Source organism: Triticum urartu, chromosome 3 (genome assembly GCF_003073215.2).
Source record: "Triticum urartu cultivar G1812 chromosome 3, Tu2.1, whole genome shotgun sequence".
NCBI classification, from domain to species: domain Eukaryota; kingdom Viridiplantae; phylum Streptophyta; class Magnoliopsida; order Poales; family Poaceae; genus Triticum; species Triticum urartu.
Window position 1 is genome coordinate 71,968,124 of NC_053024.1, and position 25,653 is coordinate 71,993,776.

The window sequence follows — 25,653 nt, forward strand, 5'->3', positions numbered from 1 at the left end:
GTCTATTGTTCATGCTATAATTGTATTAACCAGAAACTGTAATACATGTGTGAATACATAGACCACAACATGTCCCTAGTAAGCCTCTGGTTGACTAGCTCGTTAATCGATAGATGGTTATGGTTTCCTGACCATGAACATTGGATGTCGTTGATAACAGGATCACATCATTAGGAGAATGATGTGATGGACAAGACTCAATCCTAAACATAGCACAAGATCGTGTAGTTCGTTTGCTAGAGCTTTTCTAATATCAAATATCATTTACTTAGACCATGAGATTGTGCAACTTCCGGATACCGTAGAATGTTTTGAGTATATCGAACGTCACAACGTAACTGGGTGGCTATAAAGGTGCACTAGCACTACAGGTATCTCTGAAAGTGTTTGTTGGATTAGCACGAATCGAGATTGGGATTTGTCACTCCATATGACGGAGATGTATCTCTAGGCCCACTCGGTAATGCATCATCATAATGAGCTCGATGTGACTAAGGAGTTAGCCACGGGATCATACATTACGGAACGAGTAAAGAGACTTGCCGGTAACGAGATTGAACAAGGTACGGGGATACCGACGATCGAATCTCTGAATTCAAGATTAATAAAGTCATCACATGCGTCTTATAATCAACCAGAACATTTCCTCCCATAGAACAAACGTCATCAAAAAAAAAATCTAAAATAAATTCAGAAAATACAAACATCAAGCAGTGTCAAATTTAGAGCTTGAATCCCAAAAACTGATTTCATCGCAAAGAACATAGCCTTAGCCATAACATAATCTCTGTCCTACCCTCACTTTCCTTGGTCAACACATTTCGGTCAGCTCACCTAGCTAGTCACGTATTGACAGCACAAAAGGCATGCCGTTAGAGCAACTTCAAAGGGGCGACCTATTTCGTCCGGCTGCGTCTGTTTGGATTGCCGCGGATAAAAACGATGGCCCAACACAGCGACCTATTTATATTTTGTGTCCGCTTTGTGTCCGCGCGGACCCATTTCCGTCTCAAATTTGAGTCCCATTTGGGTCGCGGACAGACACAAAGCGAGCGCTTTCTCTGTTCCTCTCGTCCGTCTGCATCCGGACCTGGCCCGCTTGTCACTCACCCATCCCTCTCTCTATGTATTTTTATTAGCTGGCCCACCCCACGCTCGACGCGCACTGCTCGATGCGCACTCCACCCCGCTCGCAGCCGAGCTTGACCGTCCCTGCTCCGCCCCGCTCGTCGCTCGCCTTCGCCGCGTCGCTCGCTCTCGCTCCGACGCGCCGCTCACCGCTCGCCTTCGCCGCGTCGCTCGCTCTCGCTCCGCCGCGCCGCTCCCCGCTCGCCCTTGTCGTGTCGCTCGCTCTCGCTGCGCCGCGTCGCTCGCCCTCGCTAGGCCGCGCCGCGCGCCACTCTCTAGACGCTCGCCATGGCCGCGCCCTTGCTAGCTAGCTAGCTGGGCGTGTGCGTGCTTGCTAGCTAGCTAGCGCGCGTGCTAGCTGGCCGGTGGCCGCGTGGTAGTTGGCTAGCTCACGCGCCCGGCCGCCTCGCCGCTCGCGTGTTGGATCGGTGGAGCTCGCACGCCCGGCCGCGCTATGATCGCTGCATCCACCTGCCATGCGTGTCGCCCCCGCCCTGCCGAGCCGCCATGGACACCACGCCGAACCGCCATGCTTGTCGTGCTCGCTGAGCCGCGCTCGCCTTGCCTCGTCTCGCGCCCTTGCCGCGCCGCCCTGCTTGTGCGTCTCCTCGCAGCTCGTCCTGACGTGCACAAAATGCTAGGACGGACATGCACAAAATGCGTCCGTCTGCCGTTGGGCGTACTGGCTGACCTAATTAAAAAAGCGAACGCGGATACGCGGATGAGCAATCCAAACAAACAAAAAAAATGGACAAAATTGAGTCTGTCTGAGTCGGCCGGTTGGAGTTGCTCTTATTCCTCACGCGGATCACGCGATGTCGACGAGCCCGGTCATCGGTAGGTGCGAAGCGCAAAACTTCGGGCACCATCGACGGCGACGCCTCCAAAGTCCAAACCCCACGCACTCGGCATTGCCGCCGGCACCACGATATCACCGCTCCGCCGGTGTCATGAGGCCTCTGCTCTCCCGCCTATTCGCCCCCAGCCACATCGCCATGGCCGCCCCCTCCGCATCGCCGTCCCGACGGCTCGCCCACCTCACACGCCACCTCCTCGCCTCTTCCTCGTCCTCCCCCTCCGGCGAGCTCTCCTCGTTGGGCGCCCCCGCCGCCGCCGCCTCCGGCCCAGCCCGCGCGGCCGCATCCAAGGCCTTCGCCGCCGTGCTGGTCTGCATCTTCGAGGACACACGCGGGGACCCCCGCGTCCTCCTCACCAAACGCGCCTCCACCCTCTCGTCCCATTCAGGTAGCCCAAGGCGGAACCTTCTTGGGATCCGTATCGCTCGATTCCGGCACTAGACTAAGTTAATTTCTTAACAAAAATATATTATAGGGGAGGTGTCGTTGCCGGGAGGCAAGGTGGATCAGGGGGATGTGGATGTTAAGGCCACGGCTCTGCGGGAGGCAGAGGAGGAGATTGGGCTGGACCCGGCGCTTGTATCTGTTGTGACAGTTCTTGAGCCCTTCTTGTCCAAGGTAAATAAATCTTGTGCTGGTATGATATGGAATTGTAATTCTAGGCACTTACTGTTGGCTTTTACCTATGAATTCTCTAGGTTTGCATATGCTTTGATCACACAATAGTCGAAGTCAGAGATGAAGCTATTTTCGATACTAGGAAGTCACTTAGTCGTTCTAGAGTAAATTAAGTTCAGATGAGCAATGCAGACTTATCTGAATCTTTTGTTCGTGTTATCCTTTTATGGTATATTTGGTTTGAGCCCAAAGCTTGCCGTAACAAATATTTGGCTAGTTAAAATGTTGGTTAAGGTTTAGCTTGCCGATGAATTAGTCAAAGGTAGGCAAGGAAAATGACTTGGTGTGAGCAAAGAGGCATTGACCTGCCAAAAATTTGGGACCCATCCAAACAAAGATCAATTTCTTGGTCATGGTCAAATAGCTGGGAGGAACTCTGCCTATGTTGTCTCAACATAGCCGGTCCCAAGCCCGGGTAAAGGAGGAGGGTTGTGATAGGCTTGGCGAGCCAACGTAAAAACTCAGCCACTCTTATGGAGATGAAACCCAAAAGATTTTCGTTGGGGCGTAACCCTCTCAGCGACGCGCCACATCGGAACCCGGGTGTGGTGGAAAATGGGCAAGGGCCGGGCCGTCACCCCCCAAGTGGCGCGCCGTATCTTGATCCGGATACGGTGGCAAGTGAGCGAGGATCGGGTCGTGGCATCCTTAGTGGCGCGCTACATCGGCGCCCGGGTGTAGTGGAAAATGAGCAAGGGTCTTCGCATTTGACTCGACGAGTGCGAAGGGTAAGGAAGCTAGCCGAGCCTAGGAGGATTCGCTTAGGTAGCTGGAACGTAGGGTCTCTGACAGGGAAGCTCCGGGAGCTAGTTGATGCAGCGGTGAGGAGAGGTGTTGATATCCTTTGCATCCAAGAAACCAAATGGAGAGGACAGAAGGCGAAGGAGGTGGAGGATACCGGCTTCAAGCTGTGGTACACGGGGACGGCTGCAAACAGAAATGGCGTAGGCATCTTGATCAACAAGAGCCTCAAGTATGGAGTGGTAGACGTCAAGAGACGTGGGGACCGGATTATCCTAGTCAAGCTGGTAGTTGAGGACTTGGTTCTCAATATTATCACCGCGTATGCCCCGCAAGTAGGCCACAATGAGAACACCAAGAGGGAGTTCTGGGAAGGCCTGGAAGACATGGTTAGGAGTGTACCGATTGGTGAGAAGCTCTTCATAGGAGGAGACCTCAATGGCCACGTGGGTACATCTAACACATGTTTTGAAGGGGCGCATGGGGGCTTTGGCTATGGCATCAGGAATCAAAAAGGAGAAGATGTCTTAAGCTTTGCTCTAGCCTACAACATGATTGTAGCTAACACCCTCTTTAGAAAGAGAGAATCACATCTGGTGACTTTTAGTAGTGGCCAACACTCTAGCCAGATTGATTTCATCCTCTCGAGAAGAGAAGATAGGCGTGCGTGCCTAGACTGTAAGGTGATACCTGGAGAGAGTGTTGTACCCCAGCATAAGCTGGTGGTTGCTGACTTCCGCTTTCGGATTCGTGTCCAGCGGGATAAGCGTGCCAAAGTCGCTAGAACGAAGTGGTGGAAGCTCAAGGGGGAGGTAGCTCAGGTGTTCAAGGAGAGGGTCATTAAGGAGGGCCCTTGGGAGGAAGGAGGGGATGCGGACAATGTGTGGATGAAGATGGCGACTTGCATTCGTAAGGTGGCCTCGGAGGAGTTTGGAGTGTCCAGGGGAAGGAGAAGCGAAGATAAGGATACCTGGTGGTGGAATGATGACGTCCAGAAGGCGATTAAAGAGAAGAAAGATTGCTTCAGACGCCTATACCTGGATAGAAGTGCAGACAACATAGAGAAGTACAAGATGGCGAAGAAGGCCGCAAAGCGAGCTGTTGGTGAAGCAAGGGGTCGGGCATATGAGGACCTCTACCAACGGTTAGGCACGAAGGAAGGGGAAAGGGACATCTATAAGATGGCCAAGATCCGAGAGAGGAAGACGAGGGACATTGGCCAAGTCAAATGCATCAAGGACGGAGCAGGCCAACTCTTGGTGAAGGACGAGGAGATTAAGCATAGATGGCAGGAGTACTTCGACAAGCTGTTCAATGGGGAGAATGAGAGTTCTACCATTGAACTGGACGACTCCTTTGATGAGACCAGCATGCGTTTTGTGCGGCGAATCCAGGAGTCTGAGGTGAAGGAGGCTTTAAAAAGGATGAAAGGAGGCAAGGCGATGGGCCCTGATTGTATCCCCATTGAGGTGTGGAAAGGTCTCGGGGACATAGCGATAGTATGGCTAACCAAGCTTTTCAACCTTATTTTTCGGGCAAACAAGATGCCAGAAGAATGGAGACGGAGTATATTAATACCAATCTTCAAGAACAAGGGGGATGTTCAGAGTTGTACTAATTACCGTGGAATTAAGCCGATGAGCCATACAATGAAGCTATGGGAGAGAGTCATTGAGCACCGCTTAAGAAGAATGACAAGCGTGACCAAAAATCAGTTTGGTTTCATGCCTGGGAGGTCGACCATGGAAGCCATTTTCTTGGTACGACAACTTATGAAGAGATATAGGGAGCAAAAAAAGGACTTGCATATGGTGTTCATTGACTTGGAGAAGGCCTATGATAAGATACCGCGGAATGTCATGTGGTGGGCCTTGGAGAAACACAAAGTCCCAGCAAAGTACATTACCCTCATCAAGGACATGTACGATAATGTTGTGACAAGTGTTCGAACAAGTGATGTCGACACCGATGACTTCCCGATTAAGATAGGACTGCATCAGGGGTCAGCTTTGAGCCCTTATCTTTTTGCATTGGTGATGGATGAGGTCACAAGGGATATACAAGGAGATATCCCATGGTGTATGCTCTTTGCGGATGATGTGGTGCTAGTTGACGATAGTCGGACGGGGGTAAATAGGAAGTTAGAGTTATGGAGACAAACCTTGGAATCGAAAGGGTTTAGGCTTAGTAGAACTAAAACCGAGTACATGATGTGTGGTTTCAGTACTACTAGGTGTGAGGAGGAGGTTAGCCTTGATGGCCAGGTGGTACCTCGGAAGGACACCTTTCGGTATTTGGGGTCAATGTTGCAGGAGGATGGGGGTATTGATGAAGATGTGAACCATCGAATCAAAGCCGGATGGATGAAGTGGCGCCAAGCTTATGGCATTCTCTGTGACAAGAGAGTGCCACAAAAGCTAAAAGGCAAGTTCTACAGGACGGCGGTTCAACCCGCAATGTTGTATGGCGCGGAGTGTTGGCCGACTAAAAGGCGACATGTTCAACAGTTAGGTGTGGCGGAGATGCGTAACTCAACGCAGTGTACCAGCGAATGCACCTGGTCTGACACTGGCATAGGCCGAATGTTCCGTAGTGCGATGCACCCGGATGCTGCGAGCATCTCGAGTCCGGGCTCATGACTTATGATGCGAGATAGGTCGATCGCAAAGCGCCCCCGATTAATCGCACAGCCTTCACAACCATCATACCAAGCACGCAACACTTCTTGTCGTACAATCACGATATCCTCGGCACTCACGGGGAAGATATAGCACAACACAACTCAGTAGACAGAATAAATAAGTTTTCATTACGGGAAGCACTCATATTTACTAAGCACCGAGTCGTGCCTCAGCAAAGCGGGGCTGCACCGTCGAATGACACAGAGCTCTGAATCGGATAGACGATGAGAGAATGCATACGAGAAAAAAGTCTCGACATGGCTCCCAGCAACTTAATAGCTGAGTACAGAATAAGTTTACAACAGCAAGAGTTTGCCTGCGGACTGCTACAACAGGCGTAGCCTCAAACTGGCGCAACACAGTGCGAGTCTTGATACAGAGTCGAAAGATGGTCGTGCGTTCCTCGCTCCCTGACACCGTTGTGCTTGAGATACTGCGAAGCTCTCAACCACGCTACCTTTCGGCTGCTACTGGTGGCGATGTCGTACCCTCTCCTCGTAAATTCAGGTTTCACCAGCAATCCGCGTGGGATTCTATTTGATACGTAGTAGCACCTCGTGTAGTAGGAGTCGTCGGTCGTAGCCCATCGCATCATTCATGTCAGAGTTTTGCATGCGTTGCCGACATTAATGTGAGGTGGGGACTGTCGATGGGCTGACTATTCATGTCCCATGAGCCCTAGCGTCCTCCAACATCGCTAGATGTCAACTTCTGCGACAACCAAGTGATTGTGCAACGCGTCCCTGTAGAATCGAAGAATGAGAATTCCGTTGTCTTCTCGATACTGATTCCTTAGCATATCTTTTTATAGATTCTGGGATGAATGTTAAACGCTATAGCTTCTATAGTTTGCGCCACTAGGGTCTGCTACACCTTCTGTGATAGAGGGCTTAGCAGGTCAACTAGTTCGAACGCGAGAGCACGACTTATCTTGAATGCGTTGACGTCAACACAATCTGAGGATGAAAACGTTCCGTCGTTCGTGGGATCCAAGAATGATAGCAAATTCCCAGAAGATTCTCAGGATCCCTGACTTCAGATTCTCGATCGTTCATTATTCACGACTGAAACCGCACTACCCATATTCATATACCGACCGCTAACAAGACGATATCCGGTGACGCTGGTATGACAAGGAAATGTACATACTACCTTGTACAAGCTTATTATAATGCTCCAGTGCTCTCTTGGACTTCTCTCTTGTTCAGAAAGAATTAGAACGAATTGGTTCCAGACGTGGTTATAATAACGCTCTTCAGATAGGTGCCTCTTCTCTGAAAATCTAATGATCTCATTTATATTGAACTGCGCTGGAACTCAGTTCATCAGTGTTCTCCAACTCATGAGTGGACACCAGATCCTGTAAGGACATCCAAACCGCCTTCGTCGGTATGGATCATACGAGCACTCATGTATCGGGCAGATGCTCACACTTCTCTGTCTTTAATCATGGTTATCCCGAGAGTTTTCGCTAGAGTAGTCAGCATCACGTTTGTTTCCAAGAAAAGAGAACATACTGAGAACTTAACTTTTTTGTTGAAAGACTTTATCCGTTAGGGCATTCTTCTAAGGCACTTACGGTCTTTTTACGCTAGAGGTTCAGCACTCTTGATACCGGTCCTTCCGAATACCTGTCTGCTGTCACTCGCACGATATTGATATGAACTGAGCACGCTACGACGTCGGAGCAAGTCACCTCGTCTATAAGAACTCCTCCGAAATGTTGATCAAGTGCGGTCAAGTTTAGTCATAATGTCTCTCACTTCGCTCGGATTCTCTCGCAAACCTTCTCTCCGCTCATCAGACTTGCTGGACTCTGACTTAAATTGTGCATAGGTGTCAGTCGATAAACTTCAAGTGTCAGATTTCGCAGACCGATCTCAAAGACAGGTTTTATGCTTACTCTCCCCTATCTTGGCATCCACTCTACTGGAAGGATATCATGTAACGCTGGCGACGCTTCCCTCAAGTAGGCTGTTCTAAAAAGCGCAGTGAGTGAGTGTATTCTCGTCATTGCGCCTCACGAAGAAAACACCCAGTTCATCGGAGCTTTCTGGTTCATAATGTCACAAGCTTTAGGATCCGGTTTGGCGACAGCTCTTCTCGTAATCGTTGCTAAAGTATACGTCATACCGACCTCCAGATCGAGTCTGATATCTTCTTGTTTTACCATAACAGCTACATCTTAACACTGCGCTCAGCAAAATTGGATGGAGTCTAATTAAGACTTATTAGAACTTGTTCGCGCTTGACAATTTCTATACCCCCTGCAGGTGCAATGATAACTCGACTCAGTTAGCCCCTCAACGCAACGCTCGTTCAATCTACCTCCACGCTACAAAGTTTCATTCCCTCGCGATTACGAAGAGTAGCCGAAGCTTACAAAACACAAACTCTTCCTGTCTCCCAATAAAGGTTGGGGTTTGTTTTTCCTCCGCGCCTCAACTCTCTCTCCCGACAAAGTTCCACTAAACACAAAAGCCTTCTATCGCTCGGGCCTTTACTCAATACCCGTTCGACAATCTTGGACCATCAATGGATACAGTAGGTGTACGATGAAGTCTCAATTAAGCGCACCTCAAAGGGAAATCCCTATTCTATACTACGTCGACCACGATGGCGCCTTGTACTTCAAAGGTTGTGTAGTAGACCATGGTTCGAGACAACCTAGATAGGACTCAGAAGGTTATGGAAGAAGCTCATGATACGCCTTTGTCTATTCATCCCGGTAGTACCAAGATGTACCAAGACATTCGTCAGAGATTCTGGTGGTCAAATTTGAAGCAAGACATTGCTCGCTATGTTGCTGAATGTGACGTTTGCCGTCGTATCAAAGAAGAACATCAAAGGCCTGCTGGAACTCTGCAAGCTATCTCTATACCTAAATGGAAATGGGACCATGTTGAAATGGACTTCGTCACTGGATTTCCCCAATCGCAGAAAGGTAATGATGCTATTTTTGTCGTCGTTGACCGACTTTCTAAAGTTGCGCATTTTTTGGCCGTCAAAGAAACAAGCACTGCTAGTCAGCTTGCAACTCTACTACATGTCCAGATCGTTTCACTTCACTATTCCACTGCCTTCCCTAACGTCTGGAGTTCCCATCGCCGCGTATCTAAGGTTTCGCACCCGTGGGCCACGGTTAGCTTCACAATCTGGGGCTAAGGTGTCAAAAGCTAGATCACTTACTTCGCTTGACGTCGGTATTTCATCGCAGATCAGCAGAGGACCTAAGCTACGTGTTAACAGAATGTGCTCGAAGACGTCATGCTTCCTCGGTCTGGCTAAATCATTCTGAAAGCCAGCTGGAGGGAATCTCTATCCATAGTCCGAGTTTCCTTATATAATCTATCAAGCTAGCGCTACTCGATGTCCCCCTTCGAAGTGCTATATGGACGAAAGTGTCGAACCCCTCTGAACTGGTCAGAAACTGGGGAACGTCCACTTTGTCCGGATATTATCCAACAGGCCGAAGAACAAGTTCGCATTATTCGCGAGAATCTCAAGACTGCTCAGTCACGTCAGAAAAGTCAGTATGACCGTCATCACCAAGACATGGTCTATCAACCTGGCGAAAAGGCTTATCTTCGAGTTACACCAATGAAGGGTGCTCACCGCTTCGGGATCAAGGGCAAGCTAGCTCCTCGCTATATTCGGTCCCTTCACTATTCTCGAAAGGCGTGGAAAAGTGGCATATCAACTGGAGCTTCCGCCGAACCTTTCTCAGGTTCACGATGTGTTCCATGTGTCACAACTCCGCCGTTGCTTCAAGGATCCAATCCGAGCGGTGGATCATGAAGTGCTCGAATTGCAACAGGACCTCTCTTATAAAGAGCATCCGGTCCGCATTCTTGACCAAGCTGAACGCCGCACACGTCAGAAGGCGATCAAATTCCTCAAAGTCCAGTGGTCGAATCACTCTGAAGACGAAGCCACTTGGGAACGCGAGGACCGCCTGCGTGATGAATACCCCGCACTGTTTCCTTCTATCTCCTAAATCTCGGGACGAGATTTCTTGTAGTGGAGGAGATTTGTAACGCCCGGATAATTAAGCTACAGTGAACCTCTGCTAATGATGCCACGTCACCTCGGTTACTGTTCCTAATCTCGTGTTAGTTCGAAACTGATTCAAATTCAAATTCAAAATCAACCAGGGATAAAAACTTTTCAAAATTTAAAACAAAAATGTTCGGGGTGTGCAAATAAATGCCTAGGAATTTATGGTGTGGGATCCATGCCTTTATAAAAGACCTAAATACTTAAAATGAATTAAAACAGAAAAGAAAATAAATAAAGAAAAGAAAATACAAAAACAGAAAACAAACAAAAATAAATAAAATAAAAGGACCCCCCACTGGGCCAGACGGCCCAGCCGGCCAGGCCACCAACCGGCCCAACTGGGCAAAGGCCCAGCCGGCCACCCCCTTTCCCCTTATCCCCCCACCCAAACCCTAACCCCCACGACCCCCCCACTCGCCCCCCCCCCAGTCGCTCTCCCCCCTCCTCCCCGATCCAGATCGGATCGAGGGGACGAGCCCGCCCCACCGCGCCCCGCCCGTCGCCGTCGCACCGCGCCCGCACGCATGGTATCCGCGCCGACCGGCTAGGCCCACCCTCTCCTAGGTGGAACCTGCCCTGTCGCTTCGCCACAAAGATCCACACAGAGGGCCGTTGGACAAAGGTCCTTTCAGCCCCCAATCCGTGAATCACTCACGGGTGCTCCACAAGCCGACCCGTTTAGTCACCACATGTATCATGTATAAAGTATATAGTATATACCCGTGATCACCTCCCGAGTGATCACGGCCCGATAGTTAGCACAGACGGACAAGAATGTAGGGCCACAGATGGAATACTAGCATCCTATACTAAGCATAGGATTGCAGGTAAAGGTAACAACAGTAGTAGCAAGGACAGGCTATGCATCAGTATAGGATTAACGGAAGCAGTAACATGCTACACTACTCTAATGCAAGCAGTATAGAGAAGAGTAGGCGATATCTGGTGATCAAAGGGGGGGCTTGCCTGGTTGCTCTGGCAAGAGAGAGGGGTCGTCAACTCCGTAGTCGTACTGGGTAGCAGCGGCGTCGGTCTCGGTGTCTATCGAGAGAAGAGGGGGAAGAAACAATAAATATATAAGCAAGCATATGCATAGTGATGCATGACATGACAAGTAACGACGTTAGAGGTGCCCTAACGCGGTAGTAGGTGATACCGGTGAAGGGGGATGACATCCGGGAAAATATCCCCGGTGTTTCGCGTTTTCGGACAGACGAACCGGAGGGGGAAAGTTGCGTGTTCGCTATGCTAGATGGCGGAGACGGGCTGCGTATCAATTCGTCTCGTCGTTCTGAGCAACTTTCATGTTGAAAATTTTAATCCGAGTTACGGATTAAAAGATATGATTTTCTAAAGATTTTATTAATTTCTGAGATTTAATTAATTATTTAATTAATTCGAAAATGATTTAATGACATCAGCATGATGTCATGCTGACATCAGCAGTCAACAGAGTTGACTTGGTCAACCTGACATGTGGGTCCAGGGGGGACCCACCTGTCATCCTCTAATTAGGTTAATTAGGGTTTAGGTTAATCTAATTACAGTTTAATTAAACTTAACTAGTTAATTAAATTAATTAAACCGGATTAATTAACTTAATTAATTTCTAATTAAATTAATTAATTAATAATTAATTTTATTAAATCATTTTTATTTTTATTAATTATATTTATTTTATTTTATTTTTTTTTAATTTTATTTTTGGGGGGGGGCTGGGCCCGTTCGGTCAGTGGCCTAGGGCCATAGCGGGCGTGCGGTTACGGGCGCCCCGTGCGGGGTCGAGCCCGTCCGGGGGGGCGAGGCAACCAGGGCACGGCGGGGGTGTCGCCGGCGAGCGGCGCGGCAGCGCGAGCAGGGCGGGGCCGCGGGCGCGTACATGGCGCATTTTCTCACTCTCGCGGTCCATAGTTCTTTCATTAGTATGCGGCGTGAGCGGCAAGCTGGGACCACCACTATACGTAGGAGTATCTGGGGCAAGCAGGGCGGCTGCACTAATGAGCCACAGTCCACCGCAGGGCCTCGGCGCCGGCCTGCGTCTCTCGGGGGGGGGGGTCGCCACCCGCGCGCCTCGCGGACGTCACCCACCCCATACCCCCAGCAGCTTGCGTATGCTAATCATACGCCCGGCAGAGCCTTGCGGCCTCGTCTCTCCGCTCCGACGCCGTCCCCGATCCCCCTCTCACCCCGGTCGGTTTTCCCTCGGGCGACCAGCGCGCGCGCCCGCGAGGCCACACGGGGCGATTGACAGCGGTCCGAGGACCGCCGTTGCCCTACTGCGAGCCCCCCCGTGATGCTCCCCCCTCGCCCTCCTCTTTCCCCCCCCCTTAGTTCCCTCTCGTCGAAGCGCTCGCTTCGGACCGGCTGTCTGGCGACGCGGAGCCACCGTCGCCGCCGGCCGAGTCCGCCCTGCGGGCCCGCGCCCTGGGTCCTGCGCGGCTCCCCGCCGGTGTGCCCTTCCCATCGCGGTTGCACCCTCCGTGCCGACCGTGCGCCCAGGGAAGTGGACAACTGGGCGCCGCCGGCGCCCTCCTTCCCTGGTCGCGGCCGCCACCGTGACACGGGCCACCACTAGGGCTCGCCATCGTCGCCCGGCCCTCGCCATCGTCCACAGGGGCCGCGACGGCTCGCCGGCCCTGCCGGAGGCGGGGCTGCGGCTGTGGCGCGAGGCGAGGCGGGGCGATGGCGCGGTCGGTGGTGCCCGTGCACGTGGCCGAGGGCGACCAGGGGGGAAGGGCGCGGCGGCCGCGGCAGGGGAGCCGCACGGGGAAGCGGGGAGGGGCCGGGGGCGGGACGGCCCGGCGCGGGCGACGGTGGCGCCGGAGCGCGTCGAGCGGCGACGGCCGAGGCGACCTAGGGGGAGAGGAGGGCGAAGGGGGGAGCTCACGGGAGTAGGGCAACGGGGCAGGGGGGCTCGGAGGTGGGGGACACGGGGACGGCGTCGACGGGGAGGAGACGAGGCCGAGGCGGCGGCGTGCGTCGACGGCGTTGGCGACGAGGAGACGAGGACGACGGGGCGGCACCGTGGCGCTGGGGAGGCGGTTAGGCGACGGAGATCCGGGGCGGTGGCGTCGCGAGGTGGGGGGGAGCGGGCTCGTCCCCTCGATCCGATCTGGATCGGGGAGGAGGGGGGGAGAGCGACTGGGGGAGGGGGCGAGTGGGGGCGGTCGTGGGGGTTAGGGTTTGGGTCGCGGGGGGATAAGGGGAAAGGGGGTGGCCGGCTGGGCCTTTGCCCAGTTGGGCCGGTTGGTGGCCTGGCCGGCTGGGCCGTCTGGCCCAGTGGGGGGGTCCTTTTATTTTTTTTGTTTGTTTTCTGTTTTTGTATTTTCTTTTCTTTATTTATTTTCTTTTCTGTTTTAATTCATTTTAAGTATCTAGGTCTTTTATAAAGGCATGGATCCCACACCATAAATTTCTAGGCATTTATTTGCACACCCAGAACATTTTTGTTTTAAATTTTGAAAAGTTTTTATCCCCTGGTTGATTTTGAATTTGAATTTGAATCAGTTTCGAACTAGCACGAGACTAGGAACAGTAATCGAGGTGACGTGGCATCATTAGCAGAGGTTCACTGTAGCTTAATTACCCGGGCGTTACAAAACTCCTCCACTACAAGAAATCTCGTCCCGAGATTTTAGGAGATAGAAGGAAACAGTGCGGGGTATTCGTCACGCAGGCGGTCCTCGCGTTCCCAAGTGGCTTCGTCTTCAGAGTGATTCGACCACTGGACTTTGAGGAATTTGATCGCCTTCTGACGTGTGCGGCGTTCAGCTTGGTCAATAATGCGGACCGGATGCTCTTTATAAGAGAGGTCCTGTTGCAATTCGAGCACTTCATGGTCCACTGCTCGGATTGGGTCCTTGAAGCAGCGTCGGAGTTGTGACACGTGGAACACATCGTGAACCTGAGAAAGGTTCGGCGGAAGCTCCAGTTGATATGCCACCTTTTCACGCCTTTCGAGAATAGTGAAGGGACCGATATAGCGGGGAGCTAACTTTCCTTTGATCCCGAAGCGGTGTGCACCCTTCATTGGTGTAACTCGAAGATAAGCCTTTTCGCCAGGTTGATAGACCATGTCTTGGTGATGACGGTCATACTGACTTTTCTGACGTGACTGAGCAGTATTGAGATTCTCGCGAATAATGCGAACTTGTTCTTCGGCCTGTTGGATAATATCCGGACCAAAGAGTGGACGCTCCCCAGTTTCTGACCAGTTCAGAGGGGTTCGACACTTTCGTCCATATAGCACTTCGAAGGGGGACATCTTCAGACTAGCTTGATAGCTATTATTATAAGAGAACTCGGCATATGGAAGAGATTCCTCCCATTTCTTGCCGAATGAGATTACACAAGCTCGAAGCATGTCTTCGAGGACTTGGTTGACACGTTCAACTTGCCCTTGTGACTGCGGATGAAACACAGTACTGAAAGATAAGTGAGTCCCCATAGCTTCTTGGAAACTTGCCCAGAATGTTGAAGTGAATAAGCTGCCACGGTCTGAACTGATAACCAGTGGAATTCCGTGAAGTGAAACAATTCTGGCCATGTAGAGAGTAGCAAGCTGACTAGCAGTGATTGTCTCTTTGACCGCCAGAAAATGGGCAACTTTGGAAAGTCGGTCAATGACGACAAGAATAGCATCATTACCTTTCTGCGATTTGGGAAATCCAGTGACGAAGTCCATTTCAACATGGTCCCATTTCCATTCAGGAATAGAGATAGGTTGCAGAGTTCCGGCAGGCCTTTGATGCTCTGCTTTGATTCGGCGACAAACGTCACACTCAGCAACATAACGAGCAATGTCCTGCTTCATATTAGACCACCAGAATCTTTGACGAATATCCTGGTACATCTTTGTACTACCAGGATGGATGGACAGAGGCGTATCATGGGCTTCTTGCATAACCCTTTTAGTCTTATCCAGGTTTTTCTTCGAACATGGTACCACTAAGCGGCCTTTGAAATACAAGGCGCCATCGTCGGCGATCGTGAAGAATGAGGGCTTTCCCCTTTTGAGGTCGCGCTTAATCTTGAGGACTTCATCGTCACACTTCTGTATCCATTTGATGGTGTCCACAAGATCTGGTTTCGCAACCAGGGTATTGAGAGAACCCTTGGAAACAACATGGAGGTTCTGTTTGGGGAAACCTTCGGGAGGGGGAGCGAGTGATCCCGGGGGAACAATATGGAGGTTCAGCCTTCTAAACTCTTCGGTAAGCGAGGGCTGAACTTTGTAGACCTGGAGGTGGTTGCAGTAAGACTTGCGGCTCAAGGCATCAGCCATTACATTAGCCTTGCCGGGGGTATAGGATATACCCACGTCAAAGTCTGCAACAGTCTCCATCCATCTTTGCTGGCGTAGGTTCAAATCTGGCTGAGTAAACAGATACTTCAGACTTTGATGGTCGGTGAAGATCTCGCAACGATTTCCGAGAAGGTAATGTCGCCACTGCTTCAGTGCATGAATGACAGCAGCAAGCTCGAGGTCGTGAACTGGGTAGTTTTCTTCGTGAGGGCGCAATTGACGAGAGGCATAAGCAATCACTCTGCGCTCTTGCATTAGGACACAGCCTAATCCTTGACGGGAAGCGTCGCAGTAAATGACGAAGTCCTTCTTAGTATCAGGTGGAGCAAGTACGGGGGCAGAAGTCAACTTGTCTTTGAGCGCCTGGAAACTTTCCTGACACTTGTCTGTCCAGTCGAACTTGACACCCTTATGCAACAAATTAGTCAGAGGCCTGGCAATCTTGGAGAAGTTCTCGACGAATCGACGGCAATAGCTGGCGAGACCGAGAAAACTTCGGACTTGCTTCACATTCTTCGGAGGAGTCTAATCGAGTATAGCCTGAACTCGTTCAGGGTTGACGGCAATACCATCCTTGGAGATGACATGCCCAAGATAGGTTACTTCGGGAAGCCAGAATTCACACTTGGAATACTTAGCATACAGCTGATGCTCCCGAAGCTTTTCCAGCACAAGACAAAGATGTTCAGTATGTTCCTCCTTGTTCTTGGAAAATACAAGGATATCGTCCAAATAAACCACGACGAACTTGTCGAGGTAATCCATGAATATATAATTCATCAGACGAGAGAAGGTGGCTGGAGCATTCCTTAAGCCGAATGACATGACGGTGTACTCGTATGATCCATACCGAGTCACGAAGGCGGTTTTTGGGATGTCCTCTTCACGAACACGGATCTGGTGGTAACCCAACCTCAAGTCGAGTTTGGAGAACACTGATGAACCAGCCAGTTGATCATAAAGATCATTGATCCGAGGAAGAGGGTATTTATTCTGAATGGTAGCTTGGTTTATAGGACGGTAGTCTTGGACCAATCGGTTTGTCCCATCCTTCTTCCTAACAAAGAGAGAAGGTGCTCCCCAAGGAGAGCAACTTGGGCGAATGAAACCTTTGACAAGAGATTTGTCGATTTCCTCCTTAAGCTCAAGGAGTTCATGCGGCGGCATCTTGTAGGGTCGTTTAGCTATAGGGGTAGTGCCGGGTTTCAAGTCGATGATGAATTCGACAGTTCTAGCAGGGGGAATCCCTGGAAGTTCTTCTGGGAATACATCTTGGAATTCACGAACGACGGGAACGTTTTCAATGCCCTCGAGTGGTGCAGCGTTCAACGCATTCAAGGCATAAAGTCGTGCCTCGGCGTTCTGAACTAGATGAGCTTGGTAAGCTATTATTTCATCAGAAGGGTGTAGCAGATGGACGACCTTAGTGGCGCAAACTATAGAAGCAGTATGCGCTTTTAACCAATTCATTCCCAGAATGAGATCAATGCTATAGGACTTCAGTACGATGGGAGAGACAAGGAATTCCAGTCCTTCGATTTCTACAGGGACGTCGTTGCAAATCATGGAGGTTCGACATTGGCCCGCAGGGGTGTGTACTAATAGTGAAGCATCCATGTTCTCACATTTAATGTCGTGCAAGCATGCAAAACCTTCTGACATGAATGAATGCGATGCACCTGTATCAAATAAAACGGATGCTGGTACTGAATTTACGAGGAGGGTACCCATCACAGTAGCAGGCTGGTCTTGAGCTTCGCTCAGATCAACGTGGTTGGCATGAACACGACCATAAGACTTGGCACTGTTGTTGCGAGGCTGGTTGCTTCCACGGCCAATTGCTGGAAGGGCCAGTTGATTCTGTTTCTGGTTGCATTCCCTAGCACGGTGCCCTGGTTGTCCACACCTGAAGCACAAACCATTCTCGGGAGTAGGAACAGGAGCTTGGGGTGGTGGAGCTGGAAGCCTTGGCTGCCTAGTTGGAGTCGTAGGCGGACGAGGTGCAGCATAGGACTGCCTTGGGGCAGGTGCATTCGGCTGGTACATGCTGTTGGGAATCCATATCTTGCGCTTCTGTAAGGACGGGCCCGAAGATGAGCCCGTGTCACGGCTGCGCTTGTGAGAGCTCTGGTATTCCTGCAGACCAGTTTCGACATTGATGGCTTTGTTCACCAGAGTGGCGAAATCAGCAAAGTCATGCACTAGAAGTGCGAGCTTGATGTCAGCTTGAAGGCCATCCCGGAACTTCTCCTGTCTGCGTGCATCAGTTGCAATGTCCTCTTCAGCATAGCGGGACAAGTCCAGAAACTCCCGCTGATAAGCTTCCACAGTTCTGTTGCCTTGGGTGAGGTTGCGGAACTCACGCTTCTTCCGGTCCATAACTCCCTGAGGAATGAAGCGAGCACGGAAGGCAGCTTGGAAGTCTGGCCAGGTGATGATTGTTCCAGCTGGCAGAGTACGCCTGTGGCTGTCCCACCATTGAGCCGCGGGTCCTTTCAGGAAGAAGGAAGCAAAGGTGACATAGCTGGCAGGGGCTACATCAGCAGACTCCATCTCATAGGTGATGTCACGGAGCCAGTCATCAGCATCTAGAGGCTGAGTTGAGCTGCGGTACACAGTTGGGTTCAGGCGCATGAAATCCTGCAGAGTCACTGGGGTTGGCTGCTGGTTCATATTGGGGCGAGGAAACTGAGCCATCATATTCTCCATGAACTGGCGATTCATCTCAAGCTGTTGGATCATACCAGCCATGTACTCAGGCGGTGGTGGGGCGTTGCCACCACGACCACGACCACCTGGTCTAACCATCCTGCTAATATTTAACAGGGGTAGTTCAGCATTGAGGAATTGCAAAAAAAACAAGAATCATTCATGATGAAACATGCACAATAAACGTAGCACGATAGATACTACATAGTAGTCGGCATATCTTACAAAAGAGATCAGCATAGAGTTCGTTACACAGAGTTCGGTACATAGGCTAAGACATCATAGGCGGCACACAGGCTCGCGGCGAATGCATCTAACACTAATAAGCAAGTCTACGTCAGTCCCATGCGGTACTGCGGAGGTAGGTGTAGCCCGACAGCTGGTAGTGACGCGAAGGGAAGACCTCCACGCGAGTAGCCTGGGGTCCGCGGATACTCTGGTGCGGAACCCGATGCGCAGGTGGCAGGAGAGGGCCCAATGCAGGAGAGTAGCCTCCCACATCTGGCCAGCCGACGCCCTGGGGCATCACGGTCCGGGCAGGGTAGATCGCAGAACGCGACAGATCACCAGAGCGGACAGAAGGGTGCAACAGTGTCAGAGCACGGTAGAGGTGCTGACGAGTGGTGTACAACTCGTGGCGAAGAGCTCGGTTAGCGCGATCCAGCCCATCAGCATGCAGAACCAGGTTCTGATGGTAGAAGGGCTCTCGGGTGACAGTGGAGTAGGCAGCAGTGTAGTATCCCTCCGCACCAACATCGGATGCGATAGCAATGTGCCTGAAGGGGGAGGTGTCCAACTCCTGATACTCGCCACAGAGACGTGTCAGAGCAGCATAAGCAGCATCGTGGACCGCCATATCGATAGTCACTCCAACACCATGAGCAGTGTGCAGCACGGTAGTGGAGTCATACTCTCGAGAGTAGAGGTGGACGATGGCACGGTACTGTTCCTGGTTGAAGTCTTGGTACTCCTCATAGACGGTGTACTCAGGGTGCCAGCGATAACCCAGATAGGTCATCATCTCAACCAACACAGCAGGTGATCCTGAGGCACCAATGGCCGTCGTGTGGCGCACGACCTGCCTCGTGGGTTCCATCTGAAAACACAGATGTTTTCACAGGAGTCAAATGACAATGTGGATAATGTTCAAATACAATTCTAAAGAATAACTAGGGCTTATCCAACTTTGGGGTGAATGTCGTAACGGGATCCTAGTGTCAGAGTTAGTAAATTCGTTTAACCCGAGTAGAAGAGAGTTCAGAGTCCCAGAGTAAAGGTCGAGGAGTAAAAGATCCTAGTACCACCCGATGGCGACGTGGGCCCGTAAGGCACACATCCAAGTTAGTAAAAGTTTTTGCAATGTCTAGACTTGACTTCGGCCAAGGAGTGTGGAAGGGGAGTTCCTACAGGCAGTCGGCTCTGATACCAACTTGTGACCCCCCCGATTTAATCGTACACTAATCATACACGCAAACGTGTACGATCAAGATCAGGGACTCACGGGAAGATATCACAACACAACTCTACAAATAAAATAAGTCATACAAGCAACATATTACAAGCCAGGAGCCTCGAGGGCTCGAATACAAGAGCTCGATCATAGACGAGTCAGCGGAAGCAACAATATCTGAGTACAGACATAAGTTAAACAAGTTTGCCTTAAGAAGGCTAGCACAAACTGGGATACAGATCGAAAGAGGCGCAGGCCTCCTGCCTGGGATCCTCCTAACTACTCCTGGTCGTCGTCAGCGGGCATCACGTAGTAGTAGGCACCTCCGGTGTAGTAGGAGTCGTCGTCGACGGTGGCGTCTGGCTCCTGGGCTCCAACATCTGGTTGCGACAACCAGGAAGAAGGGATAGGGGAAAAAAGGGGAGAAAGCAACCGTGAGTACTCATCCAAAGTACTCGCAAGCAAGGAGCTACACTACATATGCATGGGTATCAAATGGAGTAAAGGTATCATATGTGGACTGAACTGCAGAGTGCCAGAATAAGAGGGGGATAACTAATCCTTTCGAAGACTACGCTTCTGGCAGCCTCCGTCTTGCAGCATGTAGAAGGAAGTAGACTGAAGTCCTCCAAGTATCATCGCATAGCAATAATCCTACCCGGCGATCCCCTCCTCGTATCCCTGAGAGAGAGCGACCACCGGTTGTATCTGGCACTTGGAAGGGTGTGTTTTATTAAGTATCCGGTTCTAGTTGTCATAAGGTCAAGGTACAACTCCAAGTCGTCCTGTTACCGAAGATCACGGCTATTCGAATAGATTAACTTCCCTGCAGGGGTGCACCACATACCCCAACACGCTCGATCCCATTTGGCCGGACACACTTTCCTGGGTCATGCCCGGCCTCGGAAGATCAACACGTCGCAGCCCCACCTAGGCCAACAGAGAGGTCAGCACGCCGGTCTAAACCTAAGCGCCCAGGGGTCTGGGCCCATCGCCCTTAGCACACCTGCACGTTGCGTGGGCGGCCGGAAGCAGACCTAGCCTAGTGGCGTTCCAGTCCAATCCAGCGCGCGCCGCTCCGTCGCTGACGTCAAGAAGGCTTCGGCTGATACCACGACGCCGGGATACCCATAACTACTCCCGCGTAGATGGTTAGTGCGTATAGACCAAATGGCCAAACTCAGATCAAATACCCAGATCTCGTTAAGCGTGTTAAGTATCCGCGAACGCCGACCAGGGCCAGGCCCACCTCTCTCCTAGGTGGTCGGAACCTGCCCTGTCGCTCCGTCTCAAAGATCCACACAGAGGGCCGTTGGGACAAAGGTCCTTTCAGCCCCCAATCCGTGAATCACTCGCGGGTGCTCCACAAGCCGACCCGTCTTTAGTCACCACATGTATCATGTATAAAGTAAATAGTATATACCCGTGATCACCTCCCGAGTGATCACGGCCCGATAGTATAGCACAGCAGACGGACAAGAATGTAGGGTCACAGATGGAAATACTAGCATCCTATACTAAGCATTAGGATTGCAGGTAAAGGTATCAACAGTAGTAGCAAGGACAGGCTATGCATCAGTATAGGATTAACGGGAAGTAGTAACATGCTACGCTACTCTAATGCAAGCAGTATAGAGAAGAGTAGGCGATATCTGGTGATCAAAGGGGGGGCTTGCCTGGTTGCTCTGGCAAGAGAGAGGGATCGTCAACTCCGTAGTCGTACTGGGTAGCAGCGGCGTCGGCCTCGGTGTCTATCGAGAGAAGAGGGGGGAGAAACAATAAATATATAAGCAAGCATATGCATAGTGATGCATGACATGACAAGTAACGACGTTAGAGGTGCCCTAACGCGGTAGTAGGTGATACCGGTGAAGGGGGATGACATCCGGGAAAGTATTCCCAGTGTTTTGCGTTTTCGGACAGACGAACCGGAGGGGGAAAGTTGCGTGTTCGCTATGCTAGGGACACGTGGCGGACGAACGGGCTGCGTATCCGAATTCGTCTCGTCGTTCTGAGCAACTTTCATGTATAAAACTTTTTCATCCGAGTTACGGATTAAAAGATATGATTTTCTAAAGACTTTATTAATTTCTGAGATTTAATTAATTATTTAATTAATTCGAAAATGATTTAATGACATCAGCATGATGTCATGCTGACATCAGCAGTCAACAGAGTTGACTTGGTCAACCTGACATGTGGGTCCAGGGGGGACCCACCTGTCATCCTCTAATTAGATTAATTAGGGTTTAGGTTAATCTAATTACAGTTTAATTAAACTTAACTAGTTAATTAAATTAATTAAACCGGATTAATTAACTTAATTAATTTCTCAATTAATTAATTAATTAATAATTAATTTTATTAAATCATTTTTATTTTTATTAATTATATTTATTTTATTTTAATTTTTTTTAATTAATTTTATTTTTGGGGGGGGGGCTGGGCCCGTTCGGTCAGTGGCCTAGGGCCATAGCGGGCGTGCGGTTACGGGCGCCCCGTGCGGGGTCGAGCCCGTCCGGGGGGCGAGGCAACCAGGGCACGGCGGGGTGTCGCCGGCGAGCGGCGCGGCAGCGCGGTAGCAGGGGGCGGTCCGCGGGCGCGCGGCGCAGGGGAAGGCAGGGCGGCGAGGCCACGACGAGGCGGCGCCGGGGCCGGCCCAGCGCGAGCGCGGTCGGGCGAAGCCGGCGCGACCAGGGCAGGAAGCGGGCGAGGGACGGCGAGCGGCTGTGGAGCGAGGCGAGGCGGGGCGATGGCGCGGCCGGTGGTGCCCGTGCACGTGGCCGAGGCGACCAGGGGAAGGAAGGGCGCGGCGGCCGCGGCAGGGGAGCCGCATGGGAAGCGGGGAGGGGCCGGGGGCGGGACGGCCCGGCGCGGGCGACGGTGGCGCCGGAGCGCGTCGAGCGGCGACGGCCGAGGCGACCTAGGGGAAGAGGAGGGCGAGGGGGGAGGGGAGCTCACGGGGGGGAGTAGGGCAACGGGGCAGTGGGCTCGGGGGTGGTCGGGGAAGACCGCGGGGAGGGGACGGGAGGCGTCGACGGGGAGGAGACGAGGCCGAGGCGGCGGCGTGCGTCGACGGGCGTGGCGACGAGGAGACGAGGACGACGGGGCGGCACCGTGGCGCTGGGGAGGCGGTTAGGCGACGGAGATCCGGGCGGTGGCGTCGCGAGGTGGGGGGGAGCGGGCTCGTCCCCTCGATCCGATCTGGATGGATTGGGGAGGAGGGGGGGAGAGCGACTGGGGGAGGGGGCGAGTGGGGGCGGTCGTGGGGGTTAGGGTTTGGGTCGCGGGGGGATAAGGGGAAAGGGGGTGGCCGGCTGGGCCTTTGCCCAGTTGGGCCGGTTGGTGGCCTGGCCGGCTGGGCCGTCTGGCCCAGTGGGGGGGGTCCTTTTTTTGTTTTTTGTTTTTGTATTTTCTTTTCTTTATTTATTTTCTTTTCTGTTTTAATTCATTTTAAGTATCTAGGTCTTTTATAAAGGCATGGATCCTACACCATAAATTCCTAGGCATTTATTTGCACACCCCGAACATTTTTGTTTTAAATTTTGAAAAGTTTTTATCCCTTGGTTGATTTTGAATTTGAATTTGAATCAGTTTCGAACTAGCACGAGACTAGGAACAGTAATCGAGGTGACGTGGCATCATTAGCAGAGGTTCACTGTAACTTAATTACCCGGGCGTTACAATAGGGTTGGGGTAGCACCAATTGAGGAGAAGTTTGTCCAACATCGTCTGAGATGGTTTGGGCATATTCAGTGTAGGCCTCCAGAAGCTCCAGCGCATAGCGGACGGCTAAAACGTGCGGAGAATGTCAAGAGAGGGCGGGGTAGACCGAATTTGACATGGGAGGAGTCCGTTAAGAGAGACCTGAAGGATTGGAGTATCACCAAAGAGCTAGCTATGGACAGGGGTGCGTGGAAGCTTGCTATCCATGTGCCAGAGCCATGAGTTGGTTGCGAGATCTTATGGGTTTCACCTCTAGCCTACCCCAACTTGTTTGGGACTAAAGGCTTCGTTGTTGTTGTTGTTGTTGTTGGTCAAATAGCTGGGAGGGTACATTTTGGCCACCATCTAAATATTATCCGTATTTATCATATTGAATGGTTAGTTGGATGGATTTAGTATATCACTTCTGACAGAGCTTTAAAGACAGGATTGCTTGTTGGATGTAATTAGTGGGATGGATATTCATCTTAGAAATTCCTAAGATTAGGATTTTTACTCTTAACTTCTGTATATTTAATACTTTATCTAAATTGGTGAATGAGTCACTGACAGACAGCATGCGGTGTTCTTATTTTGTCTATAGCAGCATCTGTCTTTTGTATGTTAGAAGGCAGTATGGCGTGCATGTGTGAATGCTCGATTTGGTGTATTAAGGGACATGACCTGAACAAAGAGTCAAAGAGATAAACAGTAATCTGCTTGTTAATAAATTGCTTTTCCCACCGTTTCAGTATCTTCCGGTGCATGTATTGCAAATCTGTTGTAGTGACATTGTTCATCCAAAGCGCATGCTGCATAATCATTTCATGAGAAGTTTAGAACTGCTTTAGCTGTTGGCCATCTCCAATTTTCTCATAACTATGCCCTTTCCTGTACTAATAATGCTGGTTTCTTAAAAATAGATACTCATATTGATCAGTTAAATGCACGAGTATGCATAGGTCCATCCAATTACTTTTAATCTAATGCATAATTTGAAGAAATGAGCACATGCTTTTGCACTCATTCAATAGAACCGCAGACCAGCCAGGGCTCATGCTGTAGTCTTCGTTTTGCAGAATGGCCTTGATGTTACTCCTGTAATTGGCATTCTTTCGGATAGAGCTCTATTCAATCCTGTCTTGAATAAAGCTGAAGTGCAAGACATCTTTGACGCCCCTCTGGAGATGTTTCTGAAGGTGCAACCGTGATTTCTTTATTTTCCCTTTGCTCAGCTTCTTATGTTGTCAAATACAGTTGGATATTTGCATCAGTTAATTCTCACATCTATCAAAATCTCTAGGATGATAACCGGACAACAAGACAAAGGGACTGGATGGGGAAGACTATTCCGGTCCAGTTCTTTGACTACGAGGCAGAGGGCAAAAAATATGTCATTTGGGGCTTAACCGCACACATTCTGACCCGTGCTGCATCAGTCGTTCTACAGAGACAGCCATCATTCTCTGAACTTCCGAATAGACCAGAAACTATTCCCACCAGCAAGCACTGATGGGCTGAAAACTCGGGCAGCAATATTGATATGTAATTGTAGCAATTTTTACACCCTATTTACTGGTACAAGAGGTTATCAGAAGTCTAAAACTAAACGGTTAATGTATATCTGTAGAGATGTAATTTGCATTGCATGTATAGCCCAGGAAGTAGTATCCTGGAACATTTTGTGAGATCCTCTTTTGAGTTCAGAGTCAAGACAATGAACGCTCTGTGGAATGTGAAGCTCCTTGTGCGCTGCCAAAGAATGTAGGGCGTGTTTGGTTGCCCGCATGCAGCCCAACCAGGCCCGCGCGGGATGTGCGCGGCCTGTTTGGTTGCCTGGGCTGCATGTGGTTTGTGGCCCGCACGGACCTTAAAGCAGCCTGCAGCCTGGCCCGGCGGAAACTGCCGAATCGGCAGTTTCTTGCGAGCCTGACTGGGCGCGGTCACACATGCGAGGCAGTTGCATGCCTCGGGCAGCGCGGGAGACGGAGGGGGCGTCTCATAACTCGCCCCCCACTCTTCTGTCACCGTTCAGTCGCACTGTTTCTATCGCTCCCTCTCTCCCTCACCGCCCCTCCCTCTCCTCTCTTTCGATGGCTCCGCCTCGCCCACCGCCGCGCCGCCCTCTGACCCCTGTCGACCAGCGCATCGCCAGCATCCAGGAGCGCTGACTGGCCGGGCTCCAGAACTCAGAGCGAGACCTGGCGTCGGCGCTGCGAGCGTCGTCCCCCATTTGTTGCCGGCCAATGCGGTGTCGGCCGTTCCCGCGTCGCGGATTCCGGGACCCCATTGGGCAGGGGGGTTTTCTTGACCCCCGTCCAAGGGTTTTCTCCTGTCGGC

At 51.2% G+C, this 25,653-nt stretch overlaps 1 protein-coding gene across 1 annotated transcript; it reads left to right on the forward strand.

Annotated features, from left to right (window-relative positions):
* The first annotated feature begins 1,930 nt into the window (after positions 1 to 1,930).
* LOC125542932 (nudix hydrolase 11-like) lies at positions 1,931 to 25,053 on the forward strand. Its single transcript, XM_048706154.1, has 4 exons — positions 1,931 to 2,373; positions 2,461 to 2,603; positions 24,393 to 24,512; positions 24,617 to 25,053. The coding sequence occupies exons 1-4, from the start codon at positions 1,944 to 1,946 to the stop codon at positions 24,824 to 24,826; spliced, it is 903 nt and encodes a 300-aa protein (XP_048562111.1). The 5' UTR covers positions 1,931 to 1,943; the 3' UTR covers positions 24,827 to 25,053.
* Positions 25,054 to 25,653: the final 600 nt, after the last annotated feature.